Source organism: Meles meles, chromosome X (assembly GCF_922984935.1).
Source record: "Meles meles chromosome X, mMelMel3.1 paternal haplotype, whole genome shotgun sequence".
Classification (NCBI taxonomy): Eukaryota; Metazoa; Chordata; class Mammalia; order Carnivora; family Mustelidae; genus Meles; species Meles meles.
In genome coordinates this window covers 78085567-78102553 of record NC_060087.1, presented here as the reverse complement: position 1 = coordinate 78102553, position 16987 = coordinate 78085567, and the positions used below count along the sequence as shown (strand labels likewise).

Below are 16987 nucleotides of genomic sequence, written 5' to 3'. Positions count from 1 at the left end.
TTGTTGCCTCCCCTCCCCCTCTACTCCAAGATTCCCCTTTAAGATTTCTTGCAGGGCTGGTTTACTGGCCATGAACTCCTTTAGTTTTTGTTTGTCTGGGAAACTCTTTTATCTCTCCTGTTCTGAATGATAGCTTTGCTGGATAAAGAATTTCTGTTTGCATAGTTTTCCCATTCAGCACATTGAATATAGCCTGCCACTCTTTTATGGCCTGCCATGTTTCAGTGGACAGATCTGCTGTGAATGTGATCTATTTTCCTCTGTAGTTTAAGGACTTTTTTTTTTCCTTTACTGCTCTCAGGATTCTTTTTTCTGTATTTTGTGAACTTGACTATTATATGCCTTGGCAATGATCAGATTTTGTTAGATTTAACAGGAAATCTTTTGCTTCTCGGATTTTGATGTCTGTGTTCCCTAGATTAGGATGTTTTTAGTTATAATTGTCCCCTTTTCTCTTCCTTCATGTTCTGGGATTCCTTCCAAAATATAGTAGCTTTTCTAATTGTTGACTTGCAGTTTTTGTTCTCTCAGACCTCCAATTATTTTGAGCATTCAGAATGATTTGATAACTACCTAGCTGTGTTCAAGAGCCATGACAAGCTTTGGGTCTCCCAACTCCTTTGCCATCTTAATTCCTCCCCCAGTTCACTGACCAGTTTTTAAGTGCAGTGGTTAACAATTTAATTCTCTAATATCAAAATAACATCAACTATAAATGAATAGCAATAAAAGGATTTGCCCAATGTGATCAGTGAATATACCCAGGTCTAGGCGGAAAGGGGGAAAATGACACTTTTGAACTCTGTGAGTGAACCTAATGTCTTACTCTGTCTTCTAACAGTGCTTAATTATCAGTATTTTCCAAAGCTTTATTATTCATATTTCATCTGGCCTGAGGAAGACTAAATTATGATGGTTTCCATTCTGGCAGAATGACAAAAAAGCAACTCAAATCATGTTTACACACAATTTTGTTTCTAGTAGATGCTAAATGTGCTTGTTCAAATTACTTACAACTTTGTGTAAAAATATTCATCACCACCTCATCACCACCCCTTATATAGAAAATATCACATACACAGATTCTGGGCCGTTTTGGGATCCAAAATTCTCAATTCTTTCACTTTCTTCTTTGCAGGCAGGATCTTCTTTTCTTCTGAAGCTTCTACATTCTTTTGAACTAAAGGAGAAACGTTTATTCATAAACAGTTATGGTATTAATTCAATCACATGAAATCAATTAGTAAGGCATATTAACTACATTAAAAAACTTATGCCAAAAATCAGTAAATGTGTTTATTTCATTAGTTCAAAGAGATAAATATAACAATGTAGACCAATTTAGAGGTTTCCCTACAAACTAAATTTTGGCACTTAAGCAGAAAAGATAAGCCAAATAGTACCAAAAATCAATTGTAGTTTCTTACCTAATGTGCAATATTCACTACTCCTTTACCAGGTATCTACAGTAGCACTGGAATTAAATATATAGTAAAGTCTCCCTAATTTTGATTAATTGAGGAAAAAAGCAGTTATGTATTTATCCTAAAATATGCTAAAATTTAGAATGTCTTTAATTCAGTGGAACTGCTTTAAAGTATGTAAAGTAACTTTAACTGCTAAACAGGTTGTCATATAAAAATTCCTGCTGAGATTGCTTTGAAGAATAAATATGAACCATTTGCAAGCTGTACAACAACAGCATCATTTGCATGCACATAATTAATGAACTTCAAAGACTTGTTTTTTTTAATTATCTTTGTCTCCATAACAGTTTTTTTGCCTTATTAGAAGAAAATATTTAGTTATGCTCTGTTCAGAAGGTAATCCTCTAGGTCTTAACAGTTCAAATGACCTGAAACTGTGAGAAGTAGCAGTGCCAAGGAGTGGCTTTAGCCCCCCATAACCTCCATCAGGTCTACCTCAAAACATCCACCCCAAAAACCAAACTAAAAAACAATGTAGCTATCTGCTATGAAAGTGAAGCTTTATGGCAAATCCCTAAACTCTCCTATACAAAAATTCCACAGCTACTATTGTACTCAGGTGTTGGCAGTTTACTTCTTCTAATATAAAAATAGGGTTGTAAGTAATGGGACCATTAAAAAACATAAGTAAAGACAACATTGTTTTTTCATTCAAGTAGTGATATGCTTTTATCCCCAAATGTATGCTGCTAAACTTCATCATTGAATCATATAACCATAATAATAATGCTTATTACTTTTAAAAATATAATTTCATTTTGACGAAATCATTATTTTTATTATTTTAACATATCTAATTTTTGCTAAAGAGGTCACAAATGAGTTACTAATTTTCTTTAGAGGAAAAGCAACGCATAACTACAGTACATTTTTGCTAAGCGATGTGTTCACATGTTAGCATCTAGAAAACTTTCTATACATGTTATAGGATGCATCAAATAATGCAAGTCCATTAAGATCCCCTTTGTATTAATGGTGTAAAATATAAGAAAATTAAATGAACTTCCTAGAAAGAATAACATAAAATTAATTACCTGAATAACTAAGTACTAACATTTAGTTCTAAGCTTTACCACTATGACTGATCTAAAGTGACACAGAGTCTAAGCAGACTAGATAATAATTACATTTGAAAATCATGACCTCGTGTCCAAACCATGCCCGTGTTAAAACAACTCTATATAAAAAATGACAGTCCAAAAATCATATCCTTTGTTCATTAAAAAAAAAGGTACCTGAATCATATTTTAATTACTTCCGGAATATAAGAAAAATTTTCCCAAAGACAGTCAAAACTGTCCTAATCTCCCAATATGCCTTAAACCCACCATAGGAGACTAGTTAACCAAGTACATATAGGATGAAAATGCTGCAGTATAACAGATATTGTAAGATTTTCTGCAAACTAACAAGACTCTGGAGTAACCCAGACATACATAATGCTCATTTTGTATGACTTCATATTTTTGCATTTTTTTTATTAAAATATATTCCAACTTCTCCCCTTCTCAAACAGTTGTTTAAAATTAAGATTAGACATTTTTAATATCCTAAATCCTAATCTATTTCCGTTACAGTATGTAAATTGGCTTTATCTTAGGTTGAAGAAATGGTAAGACTTCCGTGATTGGGCACTACTATTTTGAGAATTACTAGAGCAAAGCTAGTTTAAAATAGTTCCCTAACTATACAGCCTTTCACAAACAATAAAGTTTTGCCATGATCAGTGAATATTAACCAGTGGCTATTATTGTCTTCGGCTTTCTTGTCTTTGAAAGCATTCCCTACTGATCACAAGCACGGGCTTAGATAAATAGAGAATCTGAAGAGAGGTAATGACATATGAAACTTTGATCCAGATAGCACTAAAGTCTTCTTATATTAAAAATGTCCTGCTTTCATAATGTTTCAAAATGTTACCTATCCTAGGATGCTTTTATTATGTTTCAAATGCTTTAAAAAATTAAATATTCCATGATTTTATTAAAACATGGGCAATTTAATAACTCAATTTAAGTCCAATAGACATTTCTCCAAAGAAGACATACAGATGGCCAACAGGTATATGGAAATGCCCTCAATATCATGGGGGAAATATAAATCAAAACCACAATGAGATATCACCTCACAGCTCTTTGAATGGCTGTTACCAAAACCAAAACAAAGTGTTAATGAGGATGTGGTAGAGAAATTGGAACACTTGTACGTTGTTGGTAGAAATATAAAATGGTGTATCTTCTACAGAGAACACTATGGCGATTCTACAAATAATTAAAACTACAACTACCATATGATCTACCAATCCCACTTCTGGGTATATAAACAAAAGAACTGAGAATTTCAAAGAGATACTGCACTCCCATATTTACTGTGGTATTATTCACAAAACAGCCAAGATATGAAAAGAATCTAAATGTCCATCAAAAGATGAATGGATAAAGAACTGTGGTATATACATATAGTGAAATGTTATTCACCATTAAAAAAAAAGAAGAAGAAGAAGAAAATCCTGCCATATATAATAATACGGATGAACCTGGTGAACATTACGCTACTTAAAATAAGCAAGTCATAGAAAGACAAAAACTGCATAATTATGAAGCATCTAAAATGTCAAATTCATAGACACAAAGAGTGAATTGTGCTTGCCAGGGACCAAGTAAGGTGGAAGTGGAGAGTTGCTGTTCAAAGTGTATAAAGTTTCTGTTATATAAGATGAATAAGTTCTAAAGATCAGTGGTACAAAATTGTAGCTATAGTAAGTAAAAATAAGACTGTATTGTGCACTTAAAAATTTGTGAGCAGGTAAATCTTATGTAAAAAGTGCTTATACAAAAAATATCATAATGTAAAAAACTTAAATTATAGTTTTTTTTAGTATTATTTTATTTATTTGACAGAGAGAAATCACATCCAGGCAGAGAGGCAGGCAGAGAGAGAGGAGGAAGCAGGCTCCCCACGGAGCAGAGAGCCCGATGTGGGGCTCGATCCCAGGACCCTGAGATCATGACCTGAGCCGAAGGCAGAGGCTTTAACCCACTGAGCCACCCAGGTGCCCCTATAGTTTTTTATAATTATAAAAATTTATAATATAATCATTTATATTTATATTAAATTTATAATATAAATCATTATAGTGATTTTTAAATTTGAAATTATTTGAATGGTACTGAAGAGATTATTTTTAAGTCTCAATACAAAAACTTCAGTAACTGATTTTATCATAAATGGCCCTACGGTACTCATGTTCATAATAAGGACTATAATCAAATGTGATCTTTCCATATGCAAAAGAAAAACCATACAGTCACTGGTTTTGAATCTGATGAATTAATTTGAGTGCTTCAATTGTCACTGTTAATTGACCAAATAATAATGAAACATCATAAAATACTGTCTGTAGAAAGATAATGATGTATAATAAAGACATTTGTATTATTATTAAATGTGTTAACATCAAGATATTAATTATATAAAAGTCCTATTAAGTATTCTTACATTTCCTTTCATATGTGGATTTTTTATCTGCAATTGTTCTACAAACTTATTTCCTTAAAATTGAGGGATGCTCACTGGCATAAAGTAAACATGGCTATAATATTTTCCTGATCTAATTTAGGCAGTTTTCATAAATCCCCTATTAATTTCTGCTCCCAGTGGGTACATACAACATGTGACAAGATATCTATAAGTTGTAGCAGATATTAAGATATTATAAATGGGTAACACTGAATGATTTACATAATGATAACTACTATAAATCACAATAAATTTTTATACCTACTTTATCTCAAAATTCCAGTGAGAAAGATTGATTCCTTGAGTCAGCATCAATGTTATTAATCCATTCATTTATCCAGCAAATACTTGTTGAGGACCTACTATGTGTGAGCCTAGCCACATGCATATAGACTTAAATGTCTACTCATTTTCCTTACATACGTGGTCATATGTAAACTACTAATTAGGGAAGTATCTCCAAAAGATATCTAACATTTATTATTTTCTTTAACCATAATAATATAGTTTGAATGAATATATGCATATCACTCTACAAATTCTTTTTGTTATTGGAAGTAGTTTCATGTTAACAAACCCTGTATCGTAAATCAGCATCAAGTGATGTATTAAATCATATTATAAGGAATATGTGGAGAAGTAAAAATATGACACTTCTTAGTAAGTATACTCTATACAAACCAGGATAAATAAAACCAGTAACAGTAGTATTAAAAAACCACCTAAAAATAGTTATGTAACTTTATTCATACATATATGTATATCCAAGTAAATGCCCAACTTGTTTTAGATACATTGATTTAAAAATTGTGATCTCTCTATATAAATAAATATTTTTCCATTTTATACATTCCAGAAATGATTCTAACTATATGGAAATAATTTTTCATGTATTAATTGAAATAGGTGTTAAACTTCAATAAATAATTTCATGTTAACATGAGCTCAAGTATGTAAATGGCAGGCAGGGAAAATCTATTATTTCTGTGTACAAATACAACTAAAAAATTCAGTGTACAGATTCAGTGTACAAATACAACTGAAAGTGGCCAAAGGAATATATATATATATTACTTTATAAGTGATATATATTAATATATATGTGTATATACATATATATAGAGAGAGCACATAAAAGGAGAAAGTATTATAATAAGAACTACAACAATAACAGTGATAGTAGTACTAGTAATAGTGACTGTGACCACAATCATCACAATCATCACCAAAATCAACTTTTATTAAATACCTCCTCTGTCACCTTATATAATAGATATTACCAATATCATTTTATAAAGGAGGAAACTACAGAACAGAAAACTTGAGTTATTTGCCCAAGATCATACAGCAAGTAATAAAAAGACGCTCAACCTCACCAGTCATCTGGGAAATGCAAATGAAAACAACCAATTAAATACCATTTTAGAGTCATCAAACTGAAGTAACAAAAAGTCTTGTAATACCGAGTATGGATGAGGAGGCAAAAAAAATCAGAATTTGATTGTGCCAACAGTGGTAGTAAAAATTAGGATAACAAAAGAAAATAAACATTTATTAGCATCTAATACATCTAAGGTGTGCTTACCATAAGTATAACCCAATCTTTCCATTGATGGGTCAAACAGTCAAGGAGACAACAATGTTAACTGCAGCAATGTTTACAACGGGACAAAAACTGGAAACGACCCACATGCCAGGGGGTTATGAAATGGATAAATAAAGTGTGCTATATTCACATAATGGAATACAATGCAGCATTTATAGTGAGTGTACTACAGCTAAATATCCAATAAGAATAGATCTCAATTACAATTCTGAATGGAAAAATAAACATCATGGAAAATGTTGCATGCAGTATAATAGCATTCATCTAAATTAAAAATGAAACAGAACAATCTTTATATTGTTTATAAATTGTAAATGTATGTATGTGTGTGTGTGTGTGTGTGTGTATATATATATATGTATATATATATATATATAAACTTTAAAAACATAGAATAAATACTTAGTAGATTAATAACCATGTTTCTTGGGGGAGGAAAGTAATACTAGAACAAGTAAAACCCTGGAAACTTCAATTTTATCTCTAATGTTTTATTTTTTTAAAAGCAAATATCTGTAGTAAATATGACGAAATGTTAACATTTTTTCATTCTGGGAGGCTGGTACCTCGGGTATTTCCAATATATATTAGTCTACGCAGACTTCTATTTATTCCAACACAAAAATAAAAATTGTATGACCAGATTTATACATATATGCATGTGTATATATATATATATATATATATACGTATATATATATACGTATATATATATATATATACATATATATATATATATATATATATATATATATACATATATACACTTTATAAACTGTTATCCTTGGAAATCCGGGGACCAAGGGTATATAGGAATCAGAAACACTATGGGAAGGAATAATAAAAACTACAGGTAAAGATTTGTCAGTTTGCGTGGATGGAACTAGAGGGTATCATGCTTAGTGAAATAAGTCAATCAGAGAAAGACAATTATCATATGATCTCCCTGATATGAGGATGTGGAAATGCAACATGGGGGGTTAGGGGGATAGGAGAAGAATAAATGAAACAAGATGGGATTGGGAGGGAGACAAACCATAAGTGACTCTTAATCTCACAAAACAAACTGGGGGTTGCTGGGGGGAGGTGGGGTTGGGAGAGGGGGAGGGGGCTATGGACATTGGGGAGGGTATGTGCTATCGTGAGTGCTGTGAAGTATGTAAACCTGGCGATTCACAGACCTGTACCCCTGGGGATAAAAATACATTATATGTTTATAAAAAAAAAAATTGGAAGGGGAAGCGAACCATAAGAGACTATGGACTCTGAAAAACAACCGAGGGTTTTGAAGGGGCGGGGGTGGGAGGTTGGGGGAACCAGGTGGTGGGTAATAGGGAGGGCACGTATTGCATGGAGCACTGGGTGTTGTGCAAAAACAATGAATACTGTTACGCTGAAAAAAATAAATAAATTTATATATAAAAAAAAGATCTGTCAGTTTGGTCAGCAAGCACAATTTTATTTTCAACTGTTTTTGTATCTATTTTGTGAAGATTAACATATTTGTTTATCAAATCTTGAGAGGGAAAGCTGATGCAATATGCAGTATGAGACTGCATTTCCATCTCCTCTTATGTGCCCCATATTGCATCTGTGAGGCTTCCCTTTTCTGTGTTGCCTACAGCTGTGCTCTAACCAAGGAATCCCACAGAAAGGGAGATTTCATTGTCACCTGCATTGTACCTCAAGCCATAGCAATGGCATTAACAGGAATGTTCCTGAAGTTTACAGCACATTAAATGAGATTAATGGTTCAAACTGTGGGAATCACACATACATACTTTGTAATAATTCCCTAATTAAGAAACAAATCTTACTGATGGTAGTTTATTCATTTTTTTAACTGGTCATAGTTTAGATAAGAACCCCCAAATCAGGACGCACATGTTACTGCAAATGAACATCTGCAAAACTAATATGATTGTACACCTGTTCATTAAGCAAATTACGGAACACTGCTAAATGTCACCAAAACACTATGTTTAACATAGTGTTAACATGCATAGCTAATATTGTATATTTTCAATTGGGCTTCAATAGCACAGAAGGTAATATTTATTTTAGGGAGGACAAATAAAGTTAACTTAGAGATTTAGGTAGAATCTCCCTTGTTTGAAGTGGTATTTTATTTTGTTTTATTTTATTTAAGACTTTATGTATTTGACAGAGAGAGAAAGACACACACACACACACACACACACACACACACAGAGTGCGAGTGAGCACTAGCAAGCAGAGAGGCAGGCATAGGGAGAGGGGAAGCAGGCTTCCTGACAAACAGAGAGCCCGACACGGGGCTCAATTCCCAGGACCCTGGGATCATGACCTGAGCTGAAGGCAGATGCTTACCCAACTGAGCCACCCAGTCACCCATGAAGTGATATTTTAAACACCAAAATGGAAGCATGGTTCTTACCTCAACCTAGTATTTGACAAATAAGGTGGTGGAACTTACTCCTGCTAACCTTTAACCTTGGTGAAGTACCTTATTCAAGCTTTATAGTTAATTCCTTTACTTGTAAGTTGGCTGCAACTTTAGATGTATGGACTGATATTTTTCTGTCCATCCCACACACTCAGAGAATTCCCTGTTACGCAAAATTTCCTAATTCATGCCACAAATCAGTAAGTCCAGCAATAAATCCCAAGAGCTGAGTATGTCAAAGCTGAATGCTAAGAAACACAACAGTAGGAATTATGATGATAAAACCAGTACTGCCACGCTAATAGGATATTTCTTGTAGAGAACACTTTGGGTATTCATCATATTGAAGTTTCTCTTTTATAATGTGGTCTATTTCAGACTGGTACAAGTCGTGCACACAATTGAGTTTAATGCAAAAGCCAGTTAACCTTGTGAGCAAGACTGAACAAAATAACACACTGATATGCTCGTAGCCATGATTTTTCAGTCTGAGTTTCAGGTATAGCTTAACAAAAGCTTGAAGGTCAGTGTTGTAGATCTCACCAAGGATTTATTCAAGTGAAGGCTCACTGGAAAACTAGGTATCCAAAAAGAAGATTCTCATCTCCTGGGTATTTCTACTTGTCTAATAAGCTCTATAAATTTAACACATCCTATACCATATTCCTTATCTTACACCCAAACTTGCTCTTCCCATAGTCTTAACCATCTCAACAATTGGCAACCCAATCCTAATTGTTGAAGCAAAATATACACTGGCACCACATGTGCATGTGCATGCACACAAACACACACACACACATACACAAACAAGTTATCATTAACTCTTCCCTCTCACAGGTTACATCCCATGTTTTGGGAAATCCAGTATCTGATAACTTCTCATCATCTCCACTTCTAGCTAAGGGTTTCAAGCCACCATTACTTCTAGCCTGAGTTATCGTTGTAGCCTAATAACCTGTCTCTATTCTAACTTTCCCCTTCTTCATTCTACCCTGTCAATTCACTAATTAATGTTATTCTACTATTCAAAACCCTCCAATGGCTTCCTGCCTTATTCAGAGTAAAAAGAAATGTCTTCACAATAGCATAGAATATCCTACTTCATATTTCATGTCCCTTCCATAACTATTCTGATCTCATCTTTTGCTACTTTCTTCTCATTCATTCTAGCCACACAAGCTTCCTTGCTGTTCTTCAAAAATACCAGAACAATTCCTACAGCACAGTCTTTGCACTTGTTATTATGACACCCCAAATATTCTTTTACTTCTTTCAGATCTTTATTCAATGTCACTTTCTCAAAGAAATCTTTTCTGATGACGTGATTCCAAATCAGAACTCCTCCCTCCTGCCACGTATTTTCCTCCTTGCTTGCTTCATTTTCTCTCAGAAGCAATTATCACCATCTGACATCAAATGTGTTTTTTATTTTAATGTCTACCTTCCACTTTGATATGAACTCTATTTTTTTTCAAGATTTTATTTATTTATTTGACAGAGAGAGAGAGATCACAAGTCGGCAGGGAGGCAGGCAGAGAGAGAGAGGAGGAAGCAGGATCCCTGCTGAGCAGGGAGCCTGATGTGGAGCTTGATCCCAGGACTCTGGGACCATGATCTGAGCCAAAGGTAGAGGCCGTAACCCACTGAGCCACCCAAGCACCCCAATATGAGCTCTATTAAAAAGAGGGATTTGTCACTGTTTTGTTCACTGTTACATGCTACCATCTAGAATCATTCCTGGAAAAAATAGGCACTCCCATTATTTTGGAATTCATACTATATATATACTCTTATTTGTGCAAAATGGTTAATGTTTAATGTTATGTATTCCAGTATTGTTAATAGCAAAATGTCATAAGTGTTCATCTATTGCAGACAGATTCAATAAATTATGTTACACTGGGCATTGCTTATAATACCAAAAGATTTGAAATAAACCAAAAGCTCATCAATAGAAGATTAAACTACGGAATGTCCATCCAATGTATCACTCTGCTGCTATATCCAAGACCAAGGAAGATCTTCATAGAATGATATGAAACAGTCTTCAATAAATATTGTTAGATGAAGCAACCAAGTTATACAAGACTATTCAGTACTAACATTTACAGAAAAAAAAAGAGGGAAGAATATATGTCTTTGCTCGCATATACATAAAATGTATCTGGGAGGAAATATAAGAAATGTATTACATTAGTTACTTCTAGGGAAGGGACTGAGTAGCTGGGGTACAGAGATGAGAAAAAGAAATTTCCCTGTACACTATTCTTATGCCTCTTGAACTTTAAACCATGTAAATATACTATCAATTCAAAAATGAACAGAGAAACAAAGATAAGGAACAAAAGGATTTCACCACTAAAGATGTCTCTAATATATGAGTGCATAGGACAAAAATGCTTTGTGGTACAAATTGGGGAAAAAGTACTTTGTGAACCAGAGGATGAAGCATAGAAATGAAGCCTAGTCTTCAAGTGGCTCCATCAACAGAGCAGGAAGAATAAAGTGACACACATTAACTGGTGGCCTAGCCCTAGAGGCCTATCAGAATTTATTAGTGAAATTCAAATAAACCAAATTTCATCAACATAATGATGTGCTATGAGGAGAGGCTTAAGGATCCATTGCTTTCAGCATGACTAAGGAATTCAATCTTCACAATAGTATTATGTTTGATACACATATTTCTTATCACTAGTTTCAACATATTCATTTCTTATTCATCACATAATTTATAAATGAAAGTCAAATTGCAACAAAAATATTAAAACATCTGCACATACATTCCTGTGCAGACAAACAAGAAAAATCAATGCTAACAGAAACAGAACTGTTGATTGGTATATGGCACTATCATATCTGTAAAAATGGCTCTATTCAAAAAAGGCAATTTAAGAGTTTCAATGAATAACAAACCTTACAAAGGATACTCTGAAGGTTAAACATATAAAAATTAAGGAATATATAGGCATTATATATACAAGTAAACCTCCCCTGAAGAATTCCTAAACCAGTTAAAGAGACCTTTTGAGGACTACTTCCAGCAAAACCAATTCAGTTGTATTATTCATACAATAGTTTTGTAATTTTTATTTCTATCCCCAGATTCATATGACCTGTAAAATACTGGGTACACATACTAATTAACAGTATATATGCAACTACCACCAGACACTCCACTGGATGGATTTCCCTCGTAACTGTGAAAGGGAGGTATTCATATTAGTCTGCTCAGGCTGCCATAAGAAAACGTCACAGACTGGGTGGCTTAAACAACAAAAATTTATTTCTCAAAGTTCTGGAGCCAGGGAATTTCAAGATCAAGGTGCTAAAAAGGTAGGTTTTATTCTGAAGGCTATTTTCTTGGCTTGTAGGTAGTCACCATCTCACTCTGTGCTCACATGGCTTTCCCTTTGTGTGTATTCAGGAAGAAAGAGAATGAGCAACTTCTGTGGTCTTATTGGATCAGGGCCGACACTTCTGACCTCACTCAACCTTAATTACGTGTAATATGCTGGGAGCTAGAGCTTCAATGTATAAATTTTAGGGAGACACAAATGTTCAGTCCATAACAGTATCAGTATTATTACTACTTTACAATAAGGAAAGTGAGATCCCCAGGGACTTTCAATAGATCTCAGAGAAAAGTTAAATGGCAGAGCTGGAATTCAATCCTAGACTGTTTGACCCCAAAGTCCATGCTATTGACACTAGGCTCTACCACTCTTCATAAATACATAAGGAGAGTCACAGTTACCTACCACATACTTACTACTAAATAATTTAAGATAAGAGGGTTCAGTAGAGATATTAAACATACTCCATGCTTTACTATCTCTCATAAAGTTCTTGTGTTCTAACCAAAGCTGTGTATTCAAAGTTGTGGCTTCTTTTACTATAAATAGCTTGGCATCCTTGCTTACTCAAACTGGAATTCTGAGTTTGGTGGTCAGTGATCCCTACAGGAGATGCCGAGTGTTAATTATATTTTTAGTAGTTGACAGAAGAAGATGAAAAAGAGAACTAGAGATGGACCACCAGCTTGGAGGATGCATTCCCACCTAGTCCAGCCTTGTAAACCAATTTTTGTGTAATTTATGAATGAAGAGCTAGAGTAAGAGGCTGAGAGATAACATCAGGAATTCAAGGGCTCAGAAGTCACCAGATTAAAAAATGGTTATACACAGCACAAGCAAAGGTTTGAGGAGGAAGCCCAAACCAAAAGAACATTAGCTGATAAGTCATGATCATCTCTCCTCCATACACCCCTGGAAGGAACCAAGAAAGCCTTTGAAAATGAGTTCAGGCAAATTCTAGAATGTGTAAGTAAGAGTTCTGGATAGAGCCAGATATTTAATACTCTACGATTTGCAGGTCATACAGTTTCTGTTGCAACTGTATGGAACTCTGACATTGTAATGTGAAGGCAGTCACAGATAATAAATAACAAATGAGAATGGCAATTATTAAGTAATGCCTCTTCTATAAAAATACCTGATGGGCTAGATTTGGCATGCTATAGTGTGACAACCCTTGACACAACAGGTCTTTGATAAGTATCTGGTAGCTTATCCCCTTCCTTTGGCAACTGAGGGCAATTTATTCTTGCTTCAATCTTCGAAAATGTGAGTAAATGTTCAACATTTTCCTTGCAAAACAGCATCTAGAAGCAACTTAATATAACTGTTGATTAGTAATCCTATTATTGAAATACCATTCTCATAATCAAACACATTTATACACTTCATGCTTTCTTAAATATGTCAATCCAACAGGGATCAAAGGTTTGATCCCAAATCACAACTGTCTCTTTTTTGTTCCCTATATAGTTTCTTAGGATTTATGTGTACATGTAAAGTGACCATAAAAAATCAGCCTTAATAAAATTTTAAAAGTAGTTTTACCATCCCATCAATACCTGGTAAATGAGAGCTAATAAGGAGCTACAATGGTTGATAATGATTCACTTGGGATATGCTGGTTTATTATGGCATGAAATCTGTATTTTGTAAAAGACACACATAAACAAGACCTCTGAATTTCATATAATACAGTTCTTCTTATGTACATAAAAATATTATTGAGTATCTCAATTTGGCTTATTGCTGGTTGAGCTCAGTGGAAAACAACCATGCTGTCTCTGTTTTCCCCTTTCTGATTCCAACTGGTTTCAATTTTATCTTTCAGTAGTAATTTTCTTTGGTTCAGAAACTGCATCAGTATGTTCTCTTGAAGTTAAAGGAAACATTAGAAAAAAAATTGAGAAGGATAGAAGAGGGAGTACCTGAACTGTCTTTTTTTTTTTTTCTTTCCTTTTTTTAAAGTCAAACTTCGTCTGTTGGTGACATTCTATTTAAGACCATTTTGGAAATGTGAAAAGACATGATAAGTATAAAATTTTCAAATGAACTTAATATTATCCTGTTTTTAGGCTGAACAGTCTTTAACCCTATTTCTTTTCAACCTATCATCCTCTCTATTATGCTATGAAAAACATAGAATGACTGACATCATCTCCCTGCCCTTCCCTATGTTTTCATCTACTGGTAATCTGGATTTAAACACGACCAGAACTACTGAAGCAGATTATCCAAATTTTTATAGGTGGTCCTCAGGACCTGTATCTCTTAAAAAACCCCCAGGTAATTCTGGATATTAGGAAAGTTTAGAACAATAGCCCCATGGCATATAACATCAATAGCTCAATAAATATTCCTCAAAATAAAAGTACAAATAGCATCACTAGTAAACCATGGAAGTCCTCTTTGTAATTTCTTCTGAAGTTCACAATCTAACACTAAGGCAATACTTGGTCAATGACAGGGCACCAAGTGTGAAAGGTAAAGAGATTTTAAGAGAAAGCAAAGGAACCTCAAGACAACTCTCTTTATTTTAAAATAAACTGTCAATTAGATATCTTCCTTGAGGGAAAGACTCTCATATAGAATTTTTAGGAATAAATAGGAATATATTTCATGTACTAATTTAAAATATATATACAAATAATGCACACTAAAATTAATGTTAGATATTATTGTCACTCTAGCTCTTTATAGGTCTAATTGTCACAATGCTAAGAGAAAAGAAAAAAAAAGATTTTCTATTGAAAAGGAAAGCAAAGGAAGGCTGGGAAGATGGAGAAGCAGGAAGACCATAAGCCTGCCTCATCCCCAAGATACAAACTGATAACACATCAGGATAAATAACTCAGAAAAACACCCAAAGACCAGCAGAACAAACTTCACAACATTGAGAAGAGGCCACATCAAAGAAAACAGTAAGGGCTGAGGCATGGTCTGACAGCTAAATGGACACTGATTGTCTAAAATCTGGAGGGAGCCAGTGGCATCATCAAGAAGGACAAGAAACAAACTATCATATCAGAGAGACTTCAAGGGGATGATAAATCCCCATAACATCTGGCTCTAAAAGCAAGAAGGGCTGAATTTCATGAGTTCTGATAATCAGCAGGACAAAAACAAAAACAAAAAACCCCTGAACTTTTAAAAATCAGCAGGCCTGGCTCTGGAAGAATCTGGAGAGCATTATGAAGCAGACCCTGCCCTTGGACACAGAACAATAAACAGCCTGTGGAGATACAGCATAGAAGCAGCAATTTGAAAAACATCTGTAGCATAAGGGAGGGATATTTATTTACTCATCTCACAGCATGTCCCTGAGAGGCAGGGATTGCAGGGAGATCCTCCTGCAACAAAGGAGCTGGCAGGTGCCATTTCCCTCCCCCACCCCTGAACACAAACACATGGCCAATTGTGGAAACCAGGGCAGTTTCAACACTCCCTAACTTATTTGCATTTACCAAGCCCCCCCCCCCATACACATCCATGGACCCACCCTTCCCAGTCACATTTTCCTCAATGCCTGCACTCTGGAGCCCATCCCACAGAAAACTTGCACAAACCTGCCAACAGTACCTCTATGACCCATCTGTTTTGCAAGGCCTCTATTACAGCAGTGGCAGCAGGTCTCATTATCCAAGCAGACCAGTGTGCACCTTGTTAAAACATGCCATACCAGGTAACAAATACTCAACAGGCAAAGAGATCTACCATAGACAAATGGACTGAAGATAAAAGCAACCAACACACAACAGCAGGGTTCACATGACACAGAGCACATATTCCCTGAAGTGCCAGGTCCTACTGAACAGTGGATACTGGACTGCAGGACATTATAAGATATCATCATAAGGCTATCACCTATAATAGCAGGAGACACAGCTGATTTTCCTAGCACAGAAACAGACAGAGAGTTAAACAAAATGAAGAGACAAAGGAGTATGTCCCAAATGAAAGAAAAGGACAGGGCCATGGCCAGAGACCTAAGTGAAATGGATATAAGTAAAATGCCCAGTACAGAATTGAAAGTAATGATTATAATGATACTCACTGGACTTAAGAATGGAGGACATCAATGAGGCCCTTAACAAAGAGATAAAAGACATAATCAGAGATGAAGAACACCGAATCAAATTAAAAATATACTTGATGGGATAAAGAGCAGACTAGAGGAAGCAGAGGAATGAATTAATGAAAAAAAAGAGAGAGATAAAAGGGGCAGAATATTTATTTGAAAAAATAATAGCAGAAAAAATTCCTGAATTTGGAGAAATAGTATCTAGATCCAGGAGGAACAAAGATATCCCAACAAAATCACTCCAAGGAGGTCCACACCAAGACACAAAGAAATTAAAATGGCAAAAAGCAGTAATAAAAAAATGAAAGCAGCAAGAGAAAATAAGATAGTTACATACAAGAAAAACTCAATAAACCTATTAAGGGATTTTTCAGCAAAAACTTTATAGGCCAGAGGGGAGTGGCACAATATACTGAAAGTGCTGAAAGGGGAAAATCTGTAACCAAGAATACTTTATCCAGCAAGGTTATCATTCAGAATAAGAGATATAAAGAATTTTTCACACTAACA

The 16987-nt window shown here is 34.6% G+C and overlaps 1 protein-coding gene across 3 annotated transcripts in view; it reads right to left on the bottom strand.

The window, feature by feature from the left end:
* Positions 1-16987, bottom strand: part of DIAPH2 (diaphanous related formin 2) — a 1125504-nt gene that overhangs the window by 630561 nt on the left and 477956 nt on the right. For all 3 annotated transcript variants that reach the window (XM_045995095.1, XM_045995096.1, XM_045995097.1), the window contains one exon: positions 1079-1180. In XM_045995095.1, the coding sequence (XP_045851051.1) occupies positions 1079-1180 (102 nt within the window). The remainder of the gene's footprint in view (positions 1-1078; positions 1181-16987) is intronic.